The sequence below is a fragment of the Ascidiella aspersa genome, chromosome 4, assembly GCF_963924565.1.
Source record: "Ascidiella aspersa chromosome 4, kaAscAspe10.2, whole genome shotgun sequence".
Classification (NCBI taxonomy): domain Eukaryota; kingdom Metazoa; phylum Chordata; class Ascidiacea; order Phlebobranchia; family Ascidiidae; genus Ascidiella; species Ascidiella aspersa.
In genome coordinates, this window is record NC_139450.1 from 20,843,483 (window position 1) to 20,868,920 (window position 25,438).

Consider the following 25,438-nt stretch of genomic DNA (forward strand, 5'->3'; position numbering starts at 1 on the left):
TAGGCTACATTTTGACGTAATTATTGCTATTGCAACGTATATATTACAGAGAGTCGAACCGGTTGACTTTTCCGGTTTAGTTTCGGTTCGGGTTCAAAGATTTTGTCGGAATCCGGTTAAGTTCCGGTTTCGGTTCGGAGCAATTAAAAAGTCCCGGTTCAGCTCCTGTTCGACTATATTTATTTTCATAACCGGTTTATAAATTTTCGGTTCGGATACAATAACAGTTCCGTTCAAAGTCCCTGTAGAAATCACAAGTTGCGCAGCTAACTCGCCCTTCATTATAGCGACATGGACGCCATCTTGTTTCCCAAATTACAATAGACGCTTATGGCAGAAAACCAAAAAATCGCAATTTATTAACGATTTTGCCCGATTAAAAACATTTGGATCAGTGACAATAATTAATACTAGTCAAACTAAACATTTTAGATCAGAATAAAAAAAATTTGCTTAAAAATGGCCGAAATATACTCAATATTAGCATGTCGTGTCAGGATCATAATTTGTCGTCCTCAATACTTTAGTTAACTATGCAAACAAAATTATCAGTAACTAATGTAAAGTGTAATGAAAATAAAGAAAATGTTTGATTGTTACTATAGGTTGAACAACCATTTGAATTTTAAAGTAACTGTTCCAGTTTATAGTCTGCATTAAGGAGAGCTAATTGCGTTGAAAAATCACTGTTGTCCATTGGAATAGACTCTTAATTATTGGTTTGGTAATGGATAAGAGCGTTGCGTGTGTTATAAGCAAACTTTTATTTCCCATCTATTTACAGCGGGATTACAACTTGATAATAGGGTGATAGAAAAAATATTTGTTATATGAAATTTGTCTAAAAATCAAACAAGTTTGAAAACTGAATTTATGGACGACATAGGTCTGAAGGTTAGTCACACAGTGTCTTCTGTTCCTAGCCAACCTTTGCAGCATAATTTTCTGTCTAACAAGACTTTTATAGTTACTGACATAAGTTTGCCCTTTTGAAGAAAGAGTGGAACTTCACAGCACAACAATCCTGACCAAGGTTGTGGCCAAAGCAAGCATCAAGTAATGGAACAAATAGACCCTATCACTAGGAAACATTTTCTCAACTGAGGTCTGAGGGCAACGTTTTATTTCTCCTACACCAAGCTGAAGTTTATATATTGTGGGTTTACCTTGCCAGCATGCTTTTTGTCAACAAAGTCTGTTGCAACTGACTTTATCCCATACCACTTCTGTATCATTTGGTTTCCCCTTTTTCAGTATGTTTGGGTTGTATTTTGTTTTTATTATTTATTTTGTGCATTGTTTTTATTATTTGTGAAAGAATGGAATTTATAATAAAACAAACTAAAAAAAATTGTTTTTTATTTTCCAAGCACATAGTTGCAATTCTTAACAGTCTTTGGTAAGTGTTTTTATATTGTCAAGTTTAATCTTCAACTAAATAAACAAATTATTATAAATAACTGCAAAATCACAATAATTGCAAACATTTGTTATAATTTCACATAAACACATAATTTTATTAAAAATGGCTCATTTTTAAGAATGTAAACAAACACCAATATTCAAACTAAAATCAAGGAAGTTTATTTTTCCCATTTAGAGTGTAGCTTAAAAACAAAGTTGAACAATTCTTTGTTAAATTCTAATTTTCTTTAAAAAAATCCATTGGATGCAGTGAAGACATCTTGCAAATCTTATAGCAGGGAGTCCGGTAACAGCAAGATTTTAAATATTTTTATTATTCTGTTAAAAACAGGGGTACATCTGTTGTAAGACGATATGCTAGGTTTTATTTTGAACATATTCAAATATTTAGATATCTATTTATAGGAAAACTACAAAAAAATTGGCTAGTTTAATTTTAAGATGATTGCATTGTTTTTATGAATGATTTTCTGGCGCTCTTTCACTTATGTACGTGAAAAGTTATGCAAAAAAAAATAATACCGCATACCACAACGCATATTGTTTGGGTTAGCGTTTGGGTGAGGGTGGGTCAAGTTGTGACGTCCAAAATTTTAGGACTGTCACCCACAGGCTTACAAGTTAGCAAACCTAGGCTTTTGCCTTTGTCGTAGGTGACGTCATCGGGCACGATGAGTCAGAAATTCACAACTGTCCTCTAACTGCACAAACTGTGGTTTTCAGTGTTATATTATGGCGATGAAGGTGAAAGAACGGTGCACGAATTCGGCAACGGATAAACAAATACAGTTCGTATCCAAAGAGGGTTCATTCCAAATCATGACATAGAAAGGCGTTTACATCATACAGAACATGTTGGGGTTATACAGTAGAGGACACATTGAGATTTCTGAAGTTCACAGTACCTAGGTGTTTAGCATTACGGTGTTGGTTTAATCGTCTTATTCAAATAGAATAACAACAAACAAAATGTTACCAAAACACTTTACATAACTAGACATTCACTAAATTGCAATTATCTTACATTAACGAGCATATAAACAACTAAACTTAGCCGATTCCAACAGATAACTGCCATACAAAGACTGCAACAGAAAGTAAACAAAGACAGCACCAAAAAAGGGGTGCGAAAACAAAGCCGAAATACACAAAGAAAACATACCGTAACGCATGGTTGCACTTGACAGAGAAATATAGAAAACTTATACAAATATTGCTATTTTGTCCGTAACATTCCGGCCCCAAAAATGTCAGAAAGCATGGAAAACATTTTTCAAGACAAAGACGGACAAAAGAACAAATGGTTCACAAACACAAATGTTTGGTTAAAAAGAAAGTTTCTCAATAAAACAAACAATGAACATTGCAATCTTGGACTAAAAAAGAAACAAGGGCACAAATGTTATACAACAAGACACTTACAGGAGTTTCATAAAATGCACAGTTCAAATGCTTCATATAAAACTACAAATTTGCACCAATATTTGTTCTAGGAGGTAAACAGCAATGACAAGTTTAGGCAAGGCAATTTGAAGATGACAAAATGGCATGTAAAGGCTAGAATAAAGCACGTTCAAAATAAATGAAAACATACATTAGGACCACCAAAATGAAGAAAATTAGGAGGTAAAGGTAAGCATGAAGGACTAGTAAGAATCCATTTTCACAATACTTGAAAATCACATTTTAAGAAACACAATGAGTAAATTGAAATGTTGATAGAAACACACAGTAGGCTATCTTAAGCAACTCCATAATACTTGATAATGAACATTCAGGCAACACAATGGGTAGTGGGCAGAAATATGAAGTATGAAAGGTATTCGGAATGTTGGCATTTAAAAAATAACACAACTTCACAACACAGGCATGTAAAGTAAAAAGTACAGCAAGATGAAGGTTCACATAGGTAGCAACAGGTTTGCAAAAATGACATATGTAGAGGGACATGATAATGAAATGAAAGGAATGAGCAGCTTACAAATAGAAACAGCATGCAACGAAAGTAAAAACTTAGCCACGTTCCAGCAAGCACAGCCTTCGAATGTCCCTCCTCAAGGTTAGTCATGTGTTCGGACTCGAACCCTCCGTACAACTCCATCCTGATCATGAATGACCTGCTTAACCCGTCCTATGGACCATGCTCTTCTCTTTGTGTTAGTATTGATTACCAACACAACATCTCCGACTTTGAAGTTGTTCATCGGTTCCAACCACCTTTGTTGCAAAAGTGGCAAATATTCCTTTAACCAGCTTTTCCAAAACTGGTCACTAAGCCATCGTACTGCACGCCAGAATTTCTTGTCATCATCTGTCTTGCGTACTTTCTTTCTTTCATGTAACTCGTGGTCAGCTTGAATGAAGTTTCTTTTGTTAGTGAACTTGGGTTTAATGGTAGACCCTCTTCTGAGCAGAAATGTCAGAGCGTCACTACCACCTGGTTCCGTAAAAACCTTAGATTTGCCTGAATGCTTGGCAGCCCTGTCAAACTCAATCGCAAACTTGCGATTAATGCAACGGCGAGCTTTCTTCGCTTGTGGCTTTCCCCAACCAAGTACTTTCCTTGGTTTTCCCATTTCTAGGTGATGACTGGTCTTCTCAATGTACTTCTGAAACAGCGACCAACCCATATCAAATTGCCTCTGTTTATCAAAGAGGGTGTTTTTTCGCTTTTCCACAATCCAAAGACAGCTTGTCATCCTTACCTTCACATAGTAACGCAAGCTGTTTGTCTTCCTTTTTTACAGTTGAATTCATCATAGTGATTTCCCCTTTGTCCTCAACGGACGTAGAGATGCCGTTTGGGCACATGTCATCTGTGGTAAACCGTTTACCACAGCTGTCCTCTGGCGCATCAGTGCCAACTAGGGTCCATCCAAGTCCAGTTTGAATGGCTGTTGGCTGACTTGGTTTTCCATACCGCACTCCCCGAATGGAATGGGCTTCTTGTGCACCGGCCCCAATGAGAATACCCGCTTCAGCTTTGGGCAACTTTTGAAAGGTAAGTCCCCTTAGGTGCGAATGATGCTGCACATCTTCCATTGTAGGTATACTCTCCTTTAGTGTAGGTAGACTATTCACAGTAAAGGCATCCTCAATATGGATTGAATCAGTCTCCTGAATCCCTTTCAGAGACAGCCCAACCTCATATCCTTGCAGATCCCTGCTGCCACTTATGCCAGCGAGTCTCCTGGTAACTTGTTTTCCTTCTAGCTGAAGTCTTTGCTTTAGACCCAATGTACAGAAAGTAGTGTCCGAACCCTCATCCAGTAATGCGTATGTCTCCACTACTTGATTCGGGTCGTTTCCCCACACTTGGACTGGTACCACCTTGAGTCTAACTCTGTTCCTACCAACATTGGGTGTAGTCACAGCAAGATATGAATGACATTCTTCTGTAGGACTGTCAGATTCCTCCTTTATCTCAGTTGGCGTAAAGGTTTTTTCTTCCCTTTGTTGTTCATCACTATGTAGAAGGGTATGATGTGATTTTCCACAGTATTTACATTTTGTTGAGCAGACACATTTATCTGCTTTGTGGCCTCGAGAAAGGCAGTTGAAGCATAAGTTGTTAATTTTAACCGCAGTCCAGCGGTCAAGCTGTTCCTTCTTCTGGAACTCATCACACACCCATAACGGATGCGGTTTGGCGCAAACCACACAGGGTGGAGGATCCTTCTTCCTAGACCGCTCTGGAGGTCTAGATTTTTCTGCATGGACTCGTTTTGGGGAGCCTGGAGTGGTTTGTGTCGAAAATGCAACATATTTGCTCTTCTTCTGTGGCTCGTCCTTTGTTTCCCTATCTTCAACGGAAGTCAACGAATCAGCGAAAATGTTGTTAGATTCTTTGACCTTTTTGGAAATGTATGCAGTTAGGTCGCCGAATGTCACACTGCCAGTCTTCTGGTAAAGCGAACTGGCTTTAGAAGCAAATTTATACTGCATGTACTCGGGCAATCGTTGAAATATTTGAACTAAGAATTGGGGGTAGTCTAACTGAGACTTACAGCCCAAAGATTGGAAAATCATAAGAGCATTTGTCATGCGTGAGGCTAGTGAACGAAGACCGTCTTTGTCTCCGACCTTGATTGCAGGACCATTCGTCAGTTCTTTAACATGTGCATTTACAACTAAATCTGTGCGCCCAAAGTTATCCTTTAATAACTCACGAGCAGTAGCCAGACCCAATTCGGATGGGCTCTGGGCACAACACCCACTGACAACGTCATATGCCTTTCCTTGGCACATGTCCACCAAGTACTGAAGTTGTACAGCAGGATCAGGAAAATGCTTTGTGATAGTCTCATCAAATCGCTTCATAAAGTTGTGGTATTGCATTGGATCCCCAAAGAACTTTGGTAGCTCTCTTTTGGGCAAAGTAAATCCATGCAGCATGGTTTTAGTACTCTTCACCAAATCCACAATGGCCTTTCCATAGTGAATGTCATCTTTGGCGAAGCTCTCGTGTGAAAGAGAAGGTTTGTGGCAGGAGACCGGCCCCATTGAAGGACTGAAAGCCCCCTGCATCGTGTCAGTTTGTTGGCACATAGGTTGAGCCTGTGAAGGTACAGGCAAGATTGGATTGGCAGATACATTTTTTGGTGCTTTTTGATGGGCAACATGGTACTTAGGCTGTGGTACACTTGCTGATTCTGGCAGCAACAAGGGGGTGAAAGCAGGAGTGGCCTGCCCTTCACCAGGCATCATATAGTCCATCTGTGCCAGGTCACGGGCAGCCTGCTGTAAGTGAGCAGAACTTCCCATCCTGGAAGCATCTATCTGATTTGGTGGAGACAGATTCAACCTGTATTCATGACTAGAATCACAGGATCCCACCGGTTCAGCCTCGAGTGCGACCAGGTCAACCTCATGCCTCTTACGCTGCATCTTGAACTGTGCTTTGTAAGATTTTTTCCGATGAACCAATTTTGCCTTGGCCAACATTGCCTCAGCCCTTTCCTCTTCATTTTTCCTTCAGGATGCTGCCTGTTCCATTTTCATTTTGAGAACCTTTGCATCCTCTTCTTGTCTTCTGGCAATTTCAGCCATTTCATCTTCAAGTTGAAGTCTTAAGGCCTCCTCATCCTCCTTGGCCTTCCGTTTAATTTCTTTGACTTTCATCACTGCATCATTGACATCATCAGCTGATGCTTCAATAATTAACTGTGCCTCTGCCTCAGCATGCATCTGTTGCAGCTGAGCGCGTCGCAGCTCCCTCACTGAATTCGAGGTGCTTCTGCTTGACATTGACGACGAGTTGAAAGATTTTACACTATGGCGCGAGTGATGTGAAGATCTAGATTCTAGACTTGCTCCTCTAGAACGATGAGAACTGCATGCCAGTCTTGCATCCCCAGAGGATAGACTAGAATTTGATCCAGGCATTGTTTTTACAACACAATAAATGCTACACAACAAGTTTCAGACCCTTTGTTTATTGGTAAACAGGGGTCTGGTTTCTTCAGAAATGATGTGACGTCCAAAATTTTAGGACTGTCACGCATAGGCTTACAAGTTAGCAAACCTAGGCTTTTGCCTTTGTCGTAGGTGACGTCATCGGGCACGATGAGTCAGAAATTCACAACTGTCCTCTAACTGCACAAACTGTGGTTTTCAGTGTTATATTATGGCGATGAAGGTGAAAGAACGGTGCACGAATTCTGCAACGGATAAACAAATACAGTTCGTATTCAAAGAGGGTTCATTCCAAATCATGACATAGAAAGGCGTTTACATCATACAGAACATTTTGGGGTTATACAGTAGAGGACACATTGAGATTTCTGAAGTTCACAGTACCTAGGTGTTTAGCATTACGGTGTTGGTTTAATCGTCTTATTCAAATAGAATAACAACAAACAAAATGTTACCAAAACACTTTACATAACTAGACATTCACTAAATTGCAATTATCTTACATTAACGAGCATATAAACAACTAAACTTAGCCGATTCCAACAGATAACTGCCATACAAAGACTGCAACAGAAAGTAAACAAAGACAGCACCAAAAAAGGGGTGCGAAAACAAAGCCGAAATACACAAAGAAATCATACCGTAACGCATGGTTGCACTTGACAGAGAAACATAGAAAACTTATACAAATATTGCTATTTTGTCCGTAACATTCCGGCCCAAAAAATGTCAGAAAGCATGGAAAACATTTTTCAAGACAAAGACGGACAAAAGAACAAATGGTTCACAAACACAAATGTTTGGTTAAAAAGAAAGTTTCTCAATAAAACAAACAATGAACATTGCAATCTTGGACTAAAAAAGAAACAAGGGCACAAATGTTATACAACAAGACACTTACAGGAGTTTCATAAAATGCACAGTTCAAATGCTTCATATAAAACTACAAATTTGCACCAATATTTGTTCTAGGAGGTAAACAGCAATGACAAGTTTAGGCAAGGCAATTTGAAGATGACAAAATGGCATGTAAAGGCTAGAATAAAGCACGTTCAAAATAAATGAAAACATACATTAGGACCACCAAAATGAAGAAAATTAGGAGGTAAAGGTAAGCATGAAGGACTAGTAAGAATCCATTTTCACAATACTTGAAAATCACATTTTAAGAAACACAATGAGTAAATTGAAATGTTGATAGAAACACACAGTAGGCTATCTTAAGCAACTCCATAATACTTGATAATGAACATTCAGGCAACACAATGGGTAGTGGGCAGAAATATGAAGTATGAAAGGTATTCGGAATGTTGGCATTTAAAAAATAACACAACTTCACAACACAGGCATGTAAAGTAAAAAGTACAGCAAGATGAAGGTTCACATAGGTAGCAACAGGTTTGCAAAAATGACATATGTAGAGGGACATGATAATGAAATGAAAGGAATGAGCAGCTTACAAATAGAAACAGCATGCAACGAAAGTAAAAACTTAGCCACGTTCCAGCAAGCACAGCCTTCGAATGTCCCTCCTCAAGGTTAAGTCATGTGTTCGGACTCGAACCCTCCGTACAACTCCATCCTGATCATGAATGACCTGCTTAACCCGTCCTATGGACCATGCTCTTCTCTTTGTGTTAGTATTGATTACCAACACAACATCTCCGACTTTGAAGTTGTTCATCGGTTCCAACCACCTTTGTTGCAAAAGTGGCAAATATTCCTTTAACCAGCTTTTCCAAAACTGGTCACTAAGCCATCGTACTGCACGCCAGAATTTCTTGTCATCATCTGTCTTGCGTACTTTCTTTCTTTCATGTAACTCGTGGTCAGCTTGAATGAAGTTTCTTTTGTTAGTGAACTTGGGTTTAATGGTAGACCCTCTTCTGAGCAGAAATGTCAGAGCGTCACTACCACCTGGTTCCGTAAAAACCTTAGATTTGCCTGAATGCTTGGCAGCCCTGTCAAACTCAATCGCAAACTTGCGATTAATGCAACGGCGAGCTTTCTTCGCTTGTGGCTTTCCCCAACCAAGTACTTTCCTTGGTTTTCCCATTTCTAGGTGATGACTGGTCTTCTCAATGTACTTCTGAAACAGCGACCAACCCATATCAAATTGCCTCTGTTTATCAAGAGGGTGTTTTTTCGCTTTTCCACAATCCAAAGACAGCTTGTCATCCTTACCTTCACATAGTAACGCAAGCTGTTTGTCTTCCTTTTTTACAGTTGAATTCATCATAGTGATTTCCCCTTTGTCCTCAACGGACGTAGAGATGCCGTTTGGGCACATGTCATCTGTGGTAAACCGTTTACCACAGCTGTCCTCTGGCGCATCAGTGCCAACTAGGGTCCATCCAAGTCCAGTTTGAATGGCTGTTGGCTGACTTGGTTTTCCATACCGCACTCCCCGAATGGAATGGGCTTCTTGTGCACCGGCCCCAATGAGAATACCCACTTCAGCTTTGGGCAACTTTTGAAAGGTAAGTCCCCTTAGGTGCGAATGATGCTGCACATCTTCCATTGTAGGTATACTCTCCTTTAGTGTAGGTAGACTATTCACAGTAAAGGCATCCTCAGTATGGATTGAATCAGTCTCCTGAATCCCTTTCAGAGACAGCCCAACCTCATATCCTTGCAGATCCCTGCTGCCACTTATGCCAGCGAGTCTCCTGGTAACTTGTTTTCCTTCTAGCTGAAGTCTTTGCTTTAGACCCAATGTACAGAAAGTAGTGTCCGAACCCTCATCCAGTAATGCGTATGTCTCCACTACTTGATTCGGGTCGTTTCCCCACACTTGGACTGGTACCACCTTGAGTCTAACTCTGTTCCTACCAACATTGGGTGTAGTCACAGCAAGATATGAATGACATTCTTCTGTAGGACTGTCAGATTCCTCCTTTATCTCAGTTGGCGTAAAGGTTTTTTCTTCCCTTTGTTGTTCATCACTATGTAGAAGGGTATGATGTGATTTTCCACAGTATTTACATTTTGTTGAGCAGACACATTTATCTGCTTTGTGGCCTCGAGAAAGGCAGTTGAAGCATAAGTTGTTAATTTTAACCGCAGTCCAGCGGTCAAGCTGTTCCTTCTTCTGGAACTCATCACACACCCATAACGGATGCGGTTTGGCGCAAACCACACAGGGTGGAGGATCCTTCTTCCTAGACCGCTCTGGAGGTCTAGATTTTTCTGCATGGACTCGTTTTGGGGAGCCTGGAGTGGTTTGTGTCGAAAATGCAACATATTTGCTCTTCTTCTGTGGCTCGTCCTTTGTTTCCCTATCTTCAACGGAAGTCAACGAATCAGCGAAAATGTTGTTAGATTCTTTGACCTTTTTGGAAATGTATGCAGTTAGGTCGCCGAATGTCACACTGCCAGTCTTCTGGTAAAGCGAACTGGCTTTAGAAGCAAATTTATACTGCATGTACTCGGGCAATCGTTGAAATATTTGAACTAAGAATTGGGGGTAGTCTAACTGAGACTTACAGCCCAAAGATTGGAAAATCATAAGAGCATTTGTCATGCGTGAGGCTAGTGAACGAAGACCGTCTTTGTCTCCGACCTTGATTGCAGGACCATTCGTCAGTTCTTTAACATGTGCATTTACAACTAAATCTGTGCGCCCAAAGTTATCCTTTAATAACTCACGAGCAGTAGCCAGACCCAATTCGGATGGGCTCTGGGCACAACACCCACTGACAACGTCATATGCCTTTCCTTGGCACATGTCCACCAAGTACTGAAGTTGTACAGCAGGATCAGGAAAATGCTTTGTGATAGTCTCATCAAATCGCTTCATAAAGTTGTGGTAATGCATTGGATCCCCAAAGAACTTTGGTAGCTCTCTTTTGGGCAAAGTAAATCCATGCAGCATGGTTTTAGTACTCTTCACCAAATCCACAATGGCCTTTCCATAGTGAATGTCATCTTTGGCGAAGCTCTCGTGTGAAAGAGAAGGTTTGTGGCAGGAGACCGGCCCCATTGAAGGACTGAAAGCCCCCTGCATCGTGTCAGTTTGTTGGCACATAGGTTGAGCCTGTGAAGGTACAGGCAAGATTGGATTGGCAGATACATTTTTTGGTGCTTTTTGATGGGCAACATGGTACTTAGGCTGTGGTACACTTGCTGATTCTGGCAGCAACAAGGGGGTGAAAGCAGGAGTGGCCTGCCCTTCACCAGGCATCATATAGTCCATCTGTGCCAGGTCACGGGCAGCCTGCTGTAAGTGAGCAGAACTTCCCATCCTGGAAGCATCTATCTGATTTGGTGGAGACAGATTCAACCTGTATTCATGACTAGAATCACAGGATCCCACCGGTTCAGCCTCGAGTGCGACCAGGTCAACCTCATGCCTCTTACGCTGCATCTTGAACTGTGCTTTGTAAGATTTTTTCCGATGAACCAATTTTGCCTTGGCCAGCATTGCCTCAGCCCTTTCCTCTTCATTTTTCCTTCAGGATGCTGCCTGTTCCATTTTCATTTTGAGAACCTTTGCATCCTCTTCTTGTCTTCTGGCAATTTCAGCCATTTCATCTTCAAGTTGAAGTCTTAAGGCCTCCTCATCCTCCTTGGCCTTCCGTTTAATTTCTTTGACTTTCATCACTGCATCATTGACATCATCAGCTGATGCTTCAATAATTAACTGTGCCTCTGCCTCAGCATGCATCTGTTGCAGCTGAGCGCGTCGCAGCTCCCTCACTGAATTCGAGGTGCTTCTGCTTGACATTGACGACGAGTTGAAAGATTTTACACTATGGCGCGAGTGATGTGAAGATCTAGATTCTAGACTTGCTCCTCTAGAACGATGAGAACTGCATGCCAGTCTTGCATCCCCAGAGGATAGACTAGAATTTGATCCAGGCATTGTTTTTACAACACAATAAATGCTACACAACAAGTTTCAGACCCTTTGTTTATTGGTAAACAGGGGTCTGGTTTCTTCAGAAATGATGTGACGTCCAAAATTTTAGGACTGTCACGCATAGGCTTACAAGTTAGCAAACCTAGGCTTTTGCCTTTGTCGTAGGTGACGTCATCGGGCACGATGAGTCAGAAATTCACAACTGTCCTCTAACTGCACAAACTGTGGTTTTCAGTGTTATATTATGGCGATGAAGGTGAAAGAACGGTGCACGAATTCTGCAACGGATAAACAAATACAGTTCGTATTCAAAGAGGGTTCATTCCAAATCATGACATAGAAAGGCGTTTACATCATACAGAACATTTTGGGGTTATACAGTAGAGGACACATTGAGATTTCTGAAGTTCACAGTACCTAGGTGTTTAGCATTACGGTGTTGGTTTAATCGTCTTATTCAAATAGAATAACAACAAACAAAATGTTACCAAAACACTTTACATAACTAGACATTCACTAAATTGCAATTATCTTACATTAACGAGCATATAAACAACTAAACTTAGCCGATTCCAACAGATAACTGCCATACAAAGACTGCAACAGAAAGTAAACAAAGACAGCACCAAAAAAGGGGTGCGAAAACAAAGCCGAAATACACAAAGGAATCATACCATAACGCATGGTTGCACTTGACAGAGAAACATAGAAAACTTATACAAATATGGCTATTTTGTCCGTAACACAAGTAATATTATGTTTAGTAACTCATTTAAACAAATTTCTTAGCCAGATTCAGATTCAGATAAGCCGGGTAAATAACCAAAAAAATACCTATTGGCTTTTGCCTGGCACACTTGAGCAAGCATACACTAATTTGTAATTATATTTCGATTTACCTACTTAGTAATCAGGATAAATAGCTTCTTACCTAACAAAAAGTCTAAACCTGCATAGTTGCTACCTTTTCGTTTGAACGCCAATCTAACCAAATTAATGCGATATAACACACAAATCTAACATATTTTAACGTAATTCGGTGCATTATACATATACGTTTGTATATTGGGTCGTCAAAATTTACAAAATTGCCAAAAAAAGTTGAAAACGACGATTTTCTATTTTGCTCCCATAAGCGCCCATTATAAATTCAGGCAATTTGGGAAACATTTGAGCGCGCATGAATTTGAGTTGCACAACTTGTATAATTTCTATGAACTTTGGTTCCGTTCAACCAACGACATAGAAACAAATGAATGGAAACTTCAGTCACGTGATCAGATTTACTTGTGCACCGTCACGGTCTGATTCAGACACCTACTGTTGACCAAAGAACCCGATCGGACATTGTCTATGACCTTTAGGCCTTGTTTTGATGTCGTTCGTGTCAGCTGTAAAAATATATTTATTGTTGTGACAGCAGTTGAGGTAGTTAAAAAAGATAGAAAACCAACACGACAACCGCGAGTAAGTTTATTATAAACTTTGCATTACTTTAGATCAGTGGTTCTCAAAGGGAGCCACTTGGCTCCCTTTGGAGGGAATTTAAAATTTTGTGGAGGAAATTTATTCAAGGGAGGAATTGGGGAGGAAAAGTGAATGAAAATGGCTCACTTTTTATTATTTGGAATTTTACACATTTAACTAAGTGCACAAAGTTTAAATGGGAACGTCTACTTACTCTATGACTTAAAGTAGCCTAATGTGAAGTCAATATGCTGCTTTAACTGTGTTAACCTACGTCATAATAGACTCTGTGTGATTTAAAATATCGATTGTTTCGTCACAGTTAGTAAAGTTCACTAGCACCAGGTGTCTGTTTTATACTGTTTGTTTGTTTTAGCATGGTTATACGTAAAAGTAATAAAGAGAGGGTAAAACATAAGATTTTAAATTCTGCAAAATGTGCCCTTTTCATAAAAAATGATATATTGCTTTCACAACGTTAAATATTATGCGACAGAAATCATATAGCAGTGCTGTACACGCATTTTAAGAAACTTGGCTCAAGCCGAGTATTTATACTCTTATAAACTCAGAATAAAAAAAAATGGACCAGGGAGTGCTGGTGAAAAAGTGTACAATTCTTAATAAACGTTGTTTGTATGCATAAGAAACCGCTATACCAGTAGAATTTAGGGTAAATTGCAATGGATTCGCTTGCTCTCTTGTTTAACTTAAAAATAGAAAAATTAGAAAATTCAAGTAACTTTAACTAGTCCACAGGGCCGACAGGAGTAGGGCTGCAAAAAAATTCGTAAATGACATGGTTGACATTTGTGAAAACATTTTGGTACCATTTTAAGCCAATCTAGAGGGCGTGGCCGCAAAATTTTTTCCGGGGGATCAACCCCGGACCCCCAACATTTCGGCTCCCTACGCTCGCCAGCGGTTAATGTTGCCCTTACCAAAAAAGTCGCCCCCTTTGCCCTGAAATCGCTCCGGCGTCCCTGATTACAGATATTTTCACCAAAAAAGGGGAACACTTTAGATTTACAAACGCGAAAATCTTTGGGCAAAACTGACATGTTTTTTTAACATGAAGCTCATGGTTCACATTAACAATGAAAACACTTTGTAAATATAAATACGTTATGTAAATTTGTTCGGTAAAATTGCTATTTGCATTTTTCTATTGCTTTATAATCGTACCCTAATTTTGTAATGTTCACTGTTATCTCTGAGATAAATCATAAAAACGCATCTTGCACATCATATCCATATACTGTGAAATTTTGGCAATATTCCTTTTTGGGATTTTTTGGGGACGAATTAACAGTGAATGAGTCTTTAAAAGGAGGAATACGAAAAAACTTTGAGAACCACTGCTTTAGATTCTATTTAAATGTTTGGCACTGTTCTAGAAATAATACTAGAATCCTACCAACACGCAGATTATTAGGGTGCGGGTTTGTATTTGTATGGCCAAGTGTTATTATTAAATGTAAAGATTTTAATACTTGACCCTAACCCAAATATTGTACTGTGATTTATTCTTGTTTGAACAATGTGGTAGGATTTTAGACCAGCGCCAAATGTTTTCTTTGTGTTTTGCAGTGGTACAGGTACAGCTATTTTGGTTTACTAACAATAAATTTAAGCCTAATATTTTTTTGCAGAACAATGCCAAGTATTTGCTGCATCCCTTTTTGTCAGAATAAGCAACCAACACATACCTTGTTTGGTGTACCGGTACCAAATAAAAAATTCAGTCGTGGAACGAAGTTGGAATGGGCAGAAAATTTAGAAAAAAATATTTTAAGTTAGCGTGCTGATAAAAATATAAAACTACTTTACAAAAAAGACAAGGTCAAAATTTGCGAAATGCACTTCACAGAGGAGGATATTATCAAAAGTTTGTATAAACTATATATATTTTCAATCAGCAGAATATTTTATAATATTTGCTATTTTTACGATAGTCTTTCTCAGTGTTATTTAAACAGTGATATGCAAAGCCAGGTAGTCAACTGAGCTGCATGATGAATGTTATTTATATATTTTATTGTATTATATATACAATAAACTTGTTTTAGAAAAATCTTTAGTCAATATAAGCCTAACAGGAAACTTTAATTTGTTCCAAACCAAAACCACATGGTTGATTTAGTAAAAAATATTTTATGTAAGGTCCCATTGAACACGTCTTGGCTAGAAAACGTTTTATTTTGGTGTACATCTGGAAAACTCGTCTTCGACTTAAATTTGACGACTTAGAAACGTCTTGAGACGTTTTTTGAAATACAAGAAAATTATGAATATTGTGTGGTCTTAAGAAGACCTCTACAAGTTGTATAATAATCGGTTTGTAAAAAACGCTTTTTTAAAAACCGTTGAAAAACGTGCATGCTAAACCTAAATAAATATGTTTTTATAACTCGTCAAAAAAAGGTTTAATAATCGTTGAAAAACGGCCTTTTTAAAACCTTTTGTTAAAAACCATTCCAAAACGTATTTTCTTAGCGGACGCCCATGCAGTTTCGATACTTTGAAACGTATTTCGATGACAGGAAATGAATAGGATTTCACTGTAAACTTTTTACGTCGGCCAATGAAGCGATTTTCATAAATCGAAATAGAAATGTTTAAAATGGATAGCTAATCAAAGAATAATAATGTTAAAAATAAAATTACAAGGAAGAAACAAACATGATGATTAATATAATAAATAATACTTGACGCACCCAAACATTAACTCGCATGCTAACCCAATTAATGTTAGCAATATAAACCTCCGGACGAAAATGTGGTAGGATTTTCAGTCTATTTAAAGGTAGTTATGTTTTTTAAGATGTGTCTTTCGGACAAAGCCTGGCATTCAAAAGCACGTTATGGATGAATTGGATGTCAGATGTCAGAAGTCAAAACCTTTTACCGCACCAGCGATATGTTGTTATTTCTGTAGATGAAATGAAGAGTAAGCATTTTGTAACTGTTCTAATTAAACAAAACATTTGTTAAAAATTTTATATTTTTCCCAGTTAAAGAAAACATCGTGTATGATGCAACAACAGATCAAATGGTTGGTTTTGTTGACCTTGGAACATGTTCTCAAAATACAGATGTTGCAGCATCTCATGCATTGCAGTTTTACATGCGCTCCATAATGAGCGATTTTTCAAGGCCGTTGGCATTTTATCCAACCCATAACATCAATGCATGCCACCTTGCAAGTATGTTTTGGGAAGTTGTAAGAGAATTAAAAGCGTGCCATTTTTCTGTTTTGGCTCTTGTAGCAGATGGTGCTTCTAGCAACAGAAAAATGTTTTCACTGCTTAATAATTTAAAATTCCTTACAAGTGTTGTAATGTGTACAACCCAGATGTTCCAATCTTTTTAATATCTGACCCTCCGCATTTATTAAAAACAGCTTGTAACAACGTAAGATCAAGTAAGCCATCAGGTACCAAAATGTTAAAATATGATCAACATTTTATCTTGTGGGACCTTTTTTGTCGTGTTCCAAGTTTATTTAATTCTGATGAGCTAAGATGTTGTAAGTTAAACACGGGCCACTTTTCCAGTCAGAGCTATGCAAAAATGCGGGTTTGCTATGCTGCCCAGCTTTTGTCTGGTAGTGTCGCAAGTTTAATGGAAAGCAGAGGTGGCGAAGAAATGAAGCGGAGTGCTTGGTTTGCAAGGCTAATTAATAAATGGTTCGACCTAATGAATACTCGTTAAGGTGGAGGGTATAACAAAGATTTGCAACCTTATCGTTCAGTAGATGATGATAGGCTATCTTGGCTTAGTAATGATAAGTGGAAGGAGAGCAGTAGCAACTTGACGCCGTTAGAAAGAAAGAAAATGTTTTTGAGCCAGCAAACATATGAAGGGCTTGTCATGACAACAAAAAGTATGGTTGAATTAGTGAAATTCCTTATTCTGTTAAGCCCTAAAAATTCATACATAATAACAAAAAGAATAAACCACCGCAATGAAATGCCTGATATTAATCAATACAGCCAGTTTGAAAATATAATTTCTTGTCAAAAACAGATTAAGTCTGTTAAGGGTTCAAATGTGCATCATTGTATCAATTGGAAAGATGGTGCTACCTCTAATGCAAAACTACCTAAAAGAAGAAAGCTTATTGTATCAAAATTTCAGTCATCAGTTTAAGCACGTAAGATCTAGGTATGTAGGTATAATATGGCTATTGGCGAAAGGTCCTGCTTTGAAAAACCTAATGACTGCAAATGGTTACACCTCTTGGGTGCAGTTGGAAATACCTAATCTAAATGTTCATATTATATAAACATTAAATTCAACTTTCTGAAAAATTGTACAACTTCTATATTTTAAAGGTATATTGTAAATGTACATAGCAATGTTTAAATCAGTTTGTATTTGTTTAACAACCAAGAAATATAAGTATGCAATACAAGAAAATTTTGGCTTGCGAAACGTGAATATGTGTAAAGCAGTGTGTTTATAGATAAGAGATAGTGCAAATTAATGTTACTAATATAGTTTTTTAATGTTATCTTTACCAGATATAAAAATATGTTTGCAACAGGCAAAATCACATAAAAACTATACAAGCACAACAGAACTTGTAGATGTAATTGATAATGAGTACTCATTTAATTGCCTTTTGTGCCTCGATGTATCAATCTTACGACTACAATGTAGATACTGATTTAAATTGAATTGTTCATTGTCGACTGCTTCTAACATACGAGCACTCCAATTGGTTCCTTGAGTAACAGACAACACTTTATTCGATACTGATTTTCATAATAACGAATTGAATATTCCCTTCTGGTTCAGTAACAAAAGCACTCGAGTTTGCTGTCTGAGTAAAAGCCATTTTATATTGATTGAACACGCTATTTATAGACGAGAATCAGTTAACAAAATTTCTGTGAACAAAAAAAGGATTTACGTCATTAATTCTTACAATATCTAACAAAAGGTCACGTGACAAGGGCGGATCCCTCAAACCCCTTTTTTTACACTTTTGCCTGACGCGAATATACAATTTTTACGTCAAAATGCGATTGCGAAACGTCCTCTGACTTCAGTCAAATGACAACAGTTGAATATCACACGACCGGGGAAACTAATCTATGTTTACACCGCGGCGTGGATCGGCGTTTTGAAAACATATGCTAAAACGGATGTACGTTATAGAAAATGCCTTGACGCATAAAAATTGGTGTCAAAAAATTGAATCTTGCACATTCGCTGCAAGGATATCGCAAACATTGAAATGCGGTTGCAATAAATCTAGGCAACGGAATTTTACCGAAAACTTTCCGTTACGACACAGCGATAAAAACAAAAATTCTCTGTGGCAAAACAACGATATGACGAAGTACTACTACAAACTACAAAAAAACAATAGTGTAAACAGAAAATAAATGGTACTGCAAATGTTTACAAAAAAGAGATTTTCGTAACATTTTGATCTTTTTTTAATTGAAGATCTCAATTAATTTTTTTGGCTTTTTAATAACATCTCATTTTTAAATTTTGTTGGCAACTTCTATTAGAATTTTGTTGTCCTCATTTTCAAAGTCACAAAGTATTCTATTAACAACATTACAATTAATATTTTTATAAATTTTCTGCAAAACATCATTGTGGTTATAATTGAAATAGGCTAAAAAGATCTGTCATTCGTGCTTTTGGTGCCATTAGCCTTCCATATGTGTCATTGTTTAGTGCTGAAATAAGGGAGCCTTCTGAAAAATTAGCTTCTGGGTCTTTGACATCTAAAATAATCTGTAAATGGGACTCTTTTTTGCATGCCTTAGATGATTTGTGCAAAATATATCCACCAATATATTCCAAAATATGCCGGTCATCAACAGTAATAGAATTTATTTTTTGATTTGTTTCCAGATTTAACTTCTCAAACTTTGCTATGTATTTATCAAACAGATTTCTTGTTAAATCCAAACTGTCAGCTCTCGATAAATGTTGGAGGAGGTTAGGAATGACAAACTTTCCATCTACGCTGAATTTTAAAAGAAGAAAATTGCCGTCTGGTTTTGATCTGAAAATATTAAAAAAATATTCCCAAGCTTTATTTGGCATATTTAAAGCTTCTCCCCCAACTTGGCTCCACCACATCTTTATCTCCTCCACTAACAATTCTTCGTAGACCTCCTCCACACTTTCACTTTCAAATTTTATCTCTACGACTCCAGAAAATTCATCCTCAACTTCGTTTGAGATAGCTTCTAGCTGTCGTATTGTAGCTGAGTCCAAAAATAAAGCAGAACCAGAACTACCCTCAACCAACACTGCTCATTTTGAAAAAAAAGTGGTAATAAACCTAATAACAATTTAATGAACAAGGTTGTCTATTTACACATTTTACAGGTTGGTATATAAACCAGAGAAGTGGTTTTCGAAAACAACATAACAATTTTAACAGTATAGCAGCACTTCGTCATATTGTTGTTTACACAGAGAATTTTTGTTTTAATCGATGTGTCGTAACGGAAAATTTTCAGTAAAAATCTATGGCCTAAATTCTTTGCAATGCCTTTCAATGTTTGCGTTACTTCTTGCAGCCAATGTGCAAACGATAAACTGGAAAGTTTTCGGTAAAATTCCGTTACCTAGATTTCTTGCAACCACATTCTCAATGTTTGCGATATCCTTGCAGCGAATTTGCAAAAATTCAATTTTTGACACCAATTTTTATGCGTCAAGGCATTTACATCCGTTTTAGCATATGTTTTCAAAACGCCGCGGTCTGAACATAAATCAGTTTCCCCGGTCGTGTGATTTCAAACTGTTGTCATTTAACTGAAGTCAGAAGCTGTTTCGCAATCGCGTTTTGACGTAAAAATTGTATGTTTCGCGTCAGAAATAAGTGTGAAGAAGGCTTGAGTTACGCCCTTTTTGTCACGTGATATTTTGTTCAGTATTATAAGAATTAATGACGTAAATCTTTCTTTATTCGCAGAAATTTTGTTAACTTATTTTCGTCTATAAATAGCGTGTTCAATCAATATAAAATGGCTTTTACGGCTTTTACTCAGACAGCAAACTCGGGTGCTTTTGTGACTGAACCAGTATCACCCAGTACTGCCTGGTGCAGAGAGAAAATACTGAGACAGCAAAATTGACTGTTCATGTATCTGAACTAAAGGAAAGAATTGGACCAGCCCGAAGGGCCACCAGAAGCTACACAGCACCAAAGCGCTAGCACAAAAAAAATAAAGTAAAAATAAACGCATTTACGACCAAAATTTTGAAAAAAAAATTATACCACAATATTAATAATGGACTAGACTTTCTTAATATAAAAAAAAAAAATATAAAAATTATAAAAAATATTAATATTCAATATTAATATTCGTCATAAATGACAAGATGAAAAAATTTCAGCACCGTTTAATTAACAAATTGTTGTAGACCTTGATCACTTTCCAGTGATACCACACTTGATGCCACTAGTATGGGGCATAAGGGTTTAAATCGACGATAACCGATATTAATATTCATAACATATCGCGATAATTTTTAAACGCCTCTAGCATCCTCAATTCGAGATGGAATCGAACAAAATTTCGCCACGGCGCTTTAGACTACCCTACCTGGCCAAAGAAGGAAAAATTTTCAAAAAATTCAAAGATTAAAAATTTCCATATTTATCACTGAATATGAACAATATCGCGATTTTTGCTCCCAGCAAAACCCCCCCAAAAAAGATTAAATTTTCAATTCCGCACCGTTTAATTAACAAATTGTTGTAGACCTTGATCGCACCTTTCCAGTGATACCACACTCGATGCCACTAGTATGGGGCATAACGGTTTAAATCGACGATAACCGATATTAATATTCATAACATATCGCGATAATTTTTTAAACTTCTACACGGCGCTTTATTCTAAAACCTTCATACGTGAATGTAGTGTCAAAAAAAATGGCTTTGTTCGAACCACATCCTCGCATTCATTGTCTTTCGTGAAGCTTTTAGAAGTCTCTGCGTCAAACCATTGTTCTCGTGCTAAAGGATCTATTATCTTTTCGCACCAACTGCTCGTGCCAACCATGTAAACCGAAAAAAGGTCCTAGAATGTTACTATCTTGTAAACCGAAAAAAGGTCCTAGAATGTTACTAAACCCTGTTTCGCTGTCAATTTGTTTTAGTATTAAGAAACTAATGCACAGTTATTTTATAAAACAAGATCGACATGAGCAGAAATTGTTTTGGTGAAAACACTTCAATGATAGCTGTTGCTTCAACTCTTAGTATTCTAGGTTAATGTGCGCTAGATGGCATATTCCGCAATTTTTTTTGTCAAGTTAAACGTGCATTATAGTTGTAATTTAATAATTCAAACTTGCTTACTCCACTGTAGCTTACTAACAGGTTTTGGCAGAAATACGACATCTCGGCCATCTCCTAAAATGTAAAAAATAATATTTTTAAATAACATTTTGGACTTTTCTATACATCCAAAAACAGTTCAGTATATCCCACCAAAGGAAATTTATGTTAATCTTTTAATTGTATTACACATCTTCTAAATGTATTTCATTGTTTGAGAGTTGTAAATAGTTGTTTACCAGAAAGTTGTTTACTCCGAAGTTGTTTACCAGTTTTTAATTTGTTTGTTAGCATGGCCGGTATCAGCGACTGATCGGCCCGCTCGGGCTCAAGCGCCTGTAATCAATGGCTCAAGCAATCAACGAGAGAACTTCGATATAACGCGTGTATACATTCTAATTCTAGTCTTCAAGACAATCTCTACAGTACAACTATTCTGTCAAAATATTCAAAGTCCTTATTTACAATACAAAAAATGTATTTTCAAACCGACAAAGGTACTTAAAGGTATTCGGCCTCCAGTGAAGTCCTATGGCAGAGGAATTTGCGGGAAGTAACACGACTACCACCCACAATCGGTCACTCATACATTTTTATTAGTATTCAACTGTTTTTACTAGTCTGAACCTATCACTTATTAAGAAACACAGCCGTTTAAAAAAGTTTTATGGCTTGTTTAGTTGCTAAACATGTAGCGAGCCAACAGATTTGTGATTATAACATGTTCGCTGTGCGTAGATAGACCAAATTTCAGATCAAAACTGTTCTGGCATATTTCGTTTTCCCCCGTACCAAAGTCAGCAACTGACTAGCTTACCCGCCGTTGCCCTTGTCCCGCGTGGGAAATATGGCAGATTTTGACGAGATCTTGCAATTGCACAGCCGGAAAATTTGTGGTGACCTGGTGCAACTAAGGTCAAAGGTGCACCCGCCAATATAATTGGTTGGAAAACTGGTATCATATTAATTTTCGGGCTGCAGGTCTAGTCTGTTGAAAAATAATTGTGGGTGCACTTGTCGTCATACTTTCCATGATAGACTCTGGTGCTATAATACAGTTTAACACAGCTACTGGAAATACACCCAACCATACACAACAATCATATTGCAATACTTGCAAGACAGGTTTGTGATGCACTGTGAACTGTATTTATTAAAAGCGGAGCTATGCTGAATTTTTTGAATTTACATATATTCAAGAACCTGACTATCGCTACCTCCGGGACTGTGTCCTTAAACAACTCTTGATTACATTCACAAATTACATTCACTGTAATGTGTTTTAAAAAAGGGTGTGCTTATGAGTTTTTTTTTTTAGTTTTGCTCATTGCTGCATCAAAGGGCCACCGTGCTATGCATCCCCAAAAATCTATACTGTATTAAATTGTTTATGCCCAAAATGCTATGCATACTATCGCATGGTGAGCTGTGTGACTTATAAATGCTACAAAGGTAAATTTTTATTTAATGAAACTATAAACTTTTTGCACTAAACGTCTAATTTTTTAGTGTTCACAAATTACATTAACTGGACTGTTGTATTTAAGTTTTGCTACAACTGGTCTGGTGTAGCAGCTGAACATGATGCTAAAAAGAACATTACTATTTGTTATTAATATTCAAACTTGCAACTTGCGTATGTACAATTAGGAGCAATTCTTTGCTGTAAAACTCAAACTATATTGGTTCCAACAATTCAAAACAGCAAAATTAGATACAATATCAATTTGGATTTGAATCTTAAGATCATCTATTGAATATTGAACATCCCTATGCTTAACCCACTGTTCAGCTAATCATAATGGGTGCAACAATGTACATCTGCAATTTCGTTAATATTTTTAATAAACTTAAATTAAACAAAATATTATAAGAATTAATAGTATTTGATTGGATTCCGTAGGATTTAATACCTTTTTTTGGTACTTGTTATATGTAGGGCGATTACTTTTTGATAAACCGTCCAATACAAATCAGTTATTTGTTCGGTTTTAGAAAACTCTTAAATGCTTTGTTGATATTTTAGTTATATCTAAATAGTAAACAGCTATGAAAATGCCTCAGAAAAACAAGACACTAGTTATTTAAAAAAAATGGAAACATCTTTTACTGCAAGACAGAATCACAATTATGTTTAATGTTACTTTATACCACTGGGTTCTAATATACAAATTATGTGTAAATTTCAATACTAACATATTTTGCGACTACTAAATTATTTTCCCTGGACTTTTACACATTATCAGTAAAGATGTATGGTGTACTATATACTTTTGTCTTACTGATAGACAACTTTAAGTATTTCAACCAGCACTTCTGCTAAACTATATGGCCCCTGAAACTTCAAGAGCATTTCGCTAAAAATAGTGTATCTGTACTGGTACAACATTCTGAATTGCTAGATAATATTCATATTTTGGAGTTCTAACAACCTGTTCACATTTGTGTCATTAATTGAAAAATATTAATCACTCTTTTAGCTACACTTTTGTTTTAACTTAAACGTATTTTTAATAAACAAATCCTATTAGAGAGTTTACTAAAAAACAACATGATTAGGCATTTGTTCGGAGAATTTTTTTGCCTGTATTAAAATTGGGGTTTGAAGGCATATGTTCCAACAACAAAAATCAGCTTCCAGACATGTGGTAGATAACAGGAATCCTAGTTCCCTTTTTCAACTAGGAAAAATTAATTACAAATTGTTTTTTTGCTTAAATCCAAGAAATGACCTGTGGAACAGTTTTGTTTTTCTTTAATTTTTTTTTTAGAATTGAGAAATAGTCTATCTGAATGTAAGGTGGCTTTTCTTTGAAAAACTGATACCAAATGATAAACCAGATGAGATGAATATTGAGGATACATCATTGTAAAAGAATTGATCAATCAATACAAACAGTTATTTAAAATTAAAATTACTAATTTTCATATTTCATAAAACAGTGAATTTGAGTGTTGAAATTATAATGCCTAAAAAAAGCGAAAAGTGTTTTCTAACTACCTATTCTATTTATATATTTACATATACATTCAATGGGTATCTCACAGTCCAACAGTTTGTTGTAACTTGTAAAGGTAAGAGGGAGTTTGCTACCAATAGCACTTACACTAGTTCTTTTTCAGTTTTAGTCAGATATTGATATGTTTGCCCACCATATACTTTAATATTTACTGTCAGATAATAACAACTTATGTATATATATATATATATATATATATATATATATACAGAGCAACTTGATGGATTCCAATGTCAACTTCACAAAGACAACTGCTTTTAAGTTAAGCACAACACGCTATCTCACAAACTAATGTTGCTTGATTAAAGATTTATTAAAACGTTCCAAGAATACTACATACTTCTCTATGGGCTTTCATTTTGTTTAAAGCCAACTACAACGTGTAGTTTGTGTTCCAAACTCACTAATTTGTTAAAAAAAACTAATTTGTTAAAAAAACTAATTTGTTAAAAAAACGCCATTATTTGTCACTCGCATTACAAGTGCATGAATGTTTAGTTAATGCGTTTATTTTTATACATTGTTTTTCATTTTTGCTACATGACGTTAATTAATATTTTCAATAGTACATGATGTTTTTAAGGTGTTAACTTGCAATTGTACGAATTCGTTAACGGTTTGTTAAGTTGAACAAAGGTTAACTATCACTTATTTACCCCAATTGATATCTGTATTCCAAACTACACTCTAACCTAACCCTTATAATTTTACAAAACAAACAGACCAGTGCCCAATCGTCCCATTGCTCTCCAAGCTAAATATTTTATGTTTTGATTTCAACTTAAGGGTATTCCGGTTGGCCACGGTCTACTACATCGTCGGATTATATTTGGGCTTCATAAAAACGTTTTTTTTTCATTGCTATTTTGCGCTATAGGTGCTTGATCTCGTTACGCATTTCTATTACTCTGTGGAATAAGC

General features: G+C 36.9%; 1 protein-coding gene and 1 pseudogene across 1 annotated transcript; one reads left to right on the forward strand and one right to left on the reverse strand.

The window, feature by feature from the left end:
• Positions 1-4,074: 4,074 nt before the first annotated feature.
• Positions 4,075-6,882, reverse strand: LOC146148622 (uncharacterized). The gene is given in 1 exon segment (XM_083388079.1): positions 4,075-6,882. A coding segment is annotated over 1 exon segment (2,736 nt). The 5' UTR covers positions 6,811-6,882.
• Positions 6,883-11,945: 5,063 nt separating this feature from the next.
• LOC146148623 (uncharacterized) overlaps positions 11,946-25,438 on the forward strand; it is a 51,097-nt pseudogene continuing 37,604 nt past the window's right edge.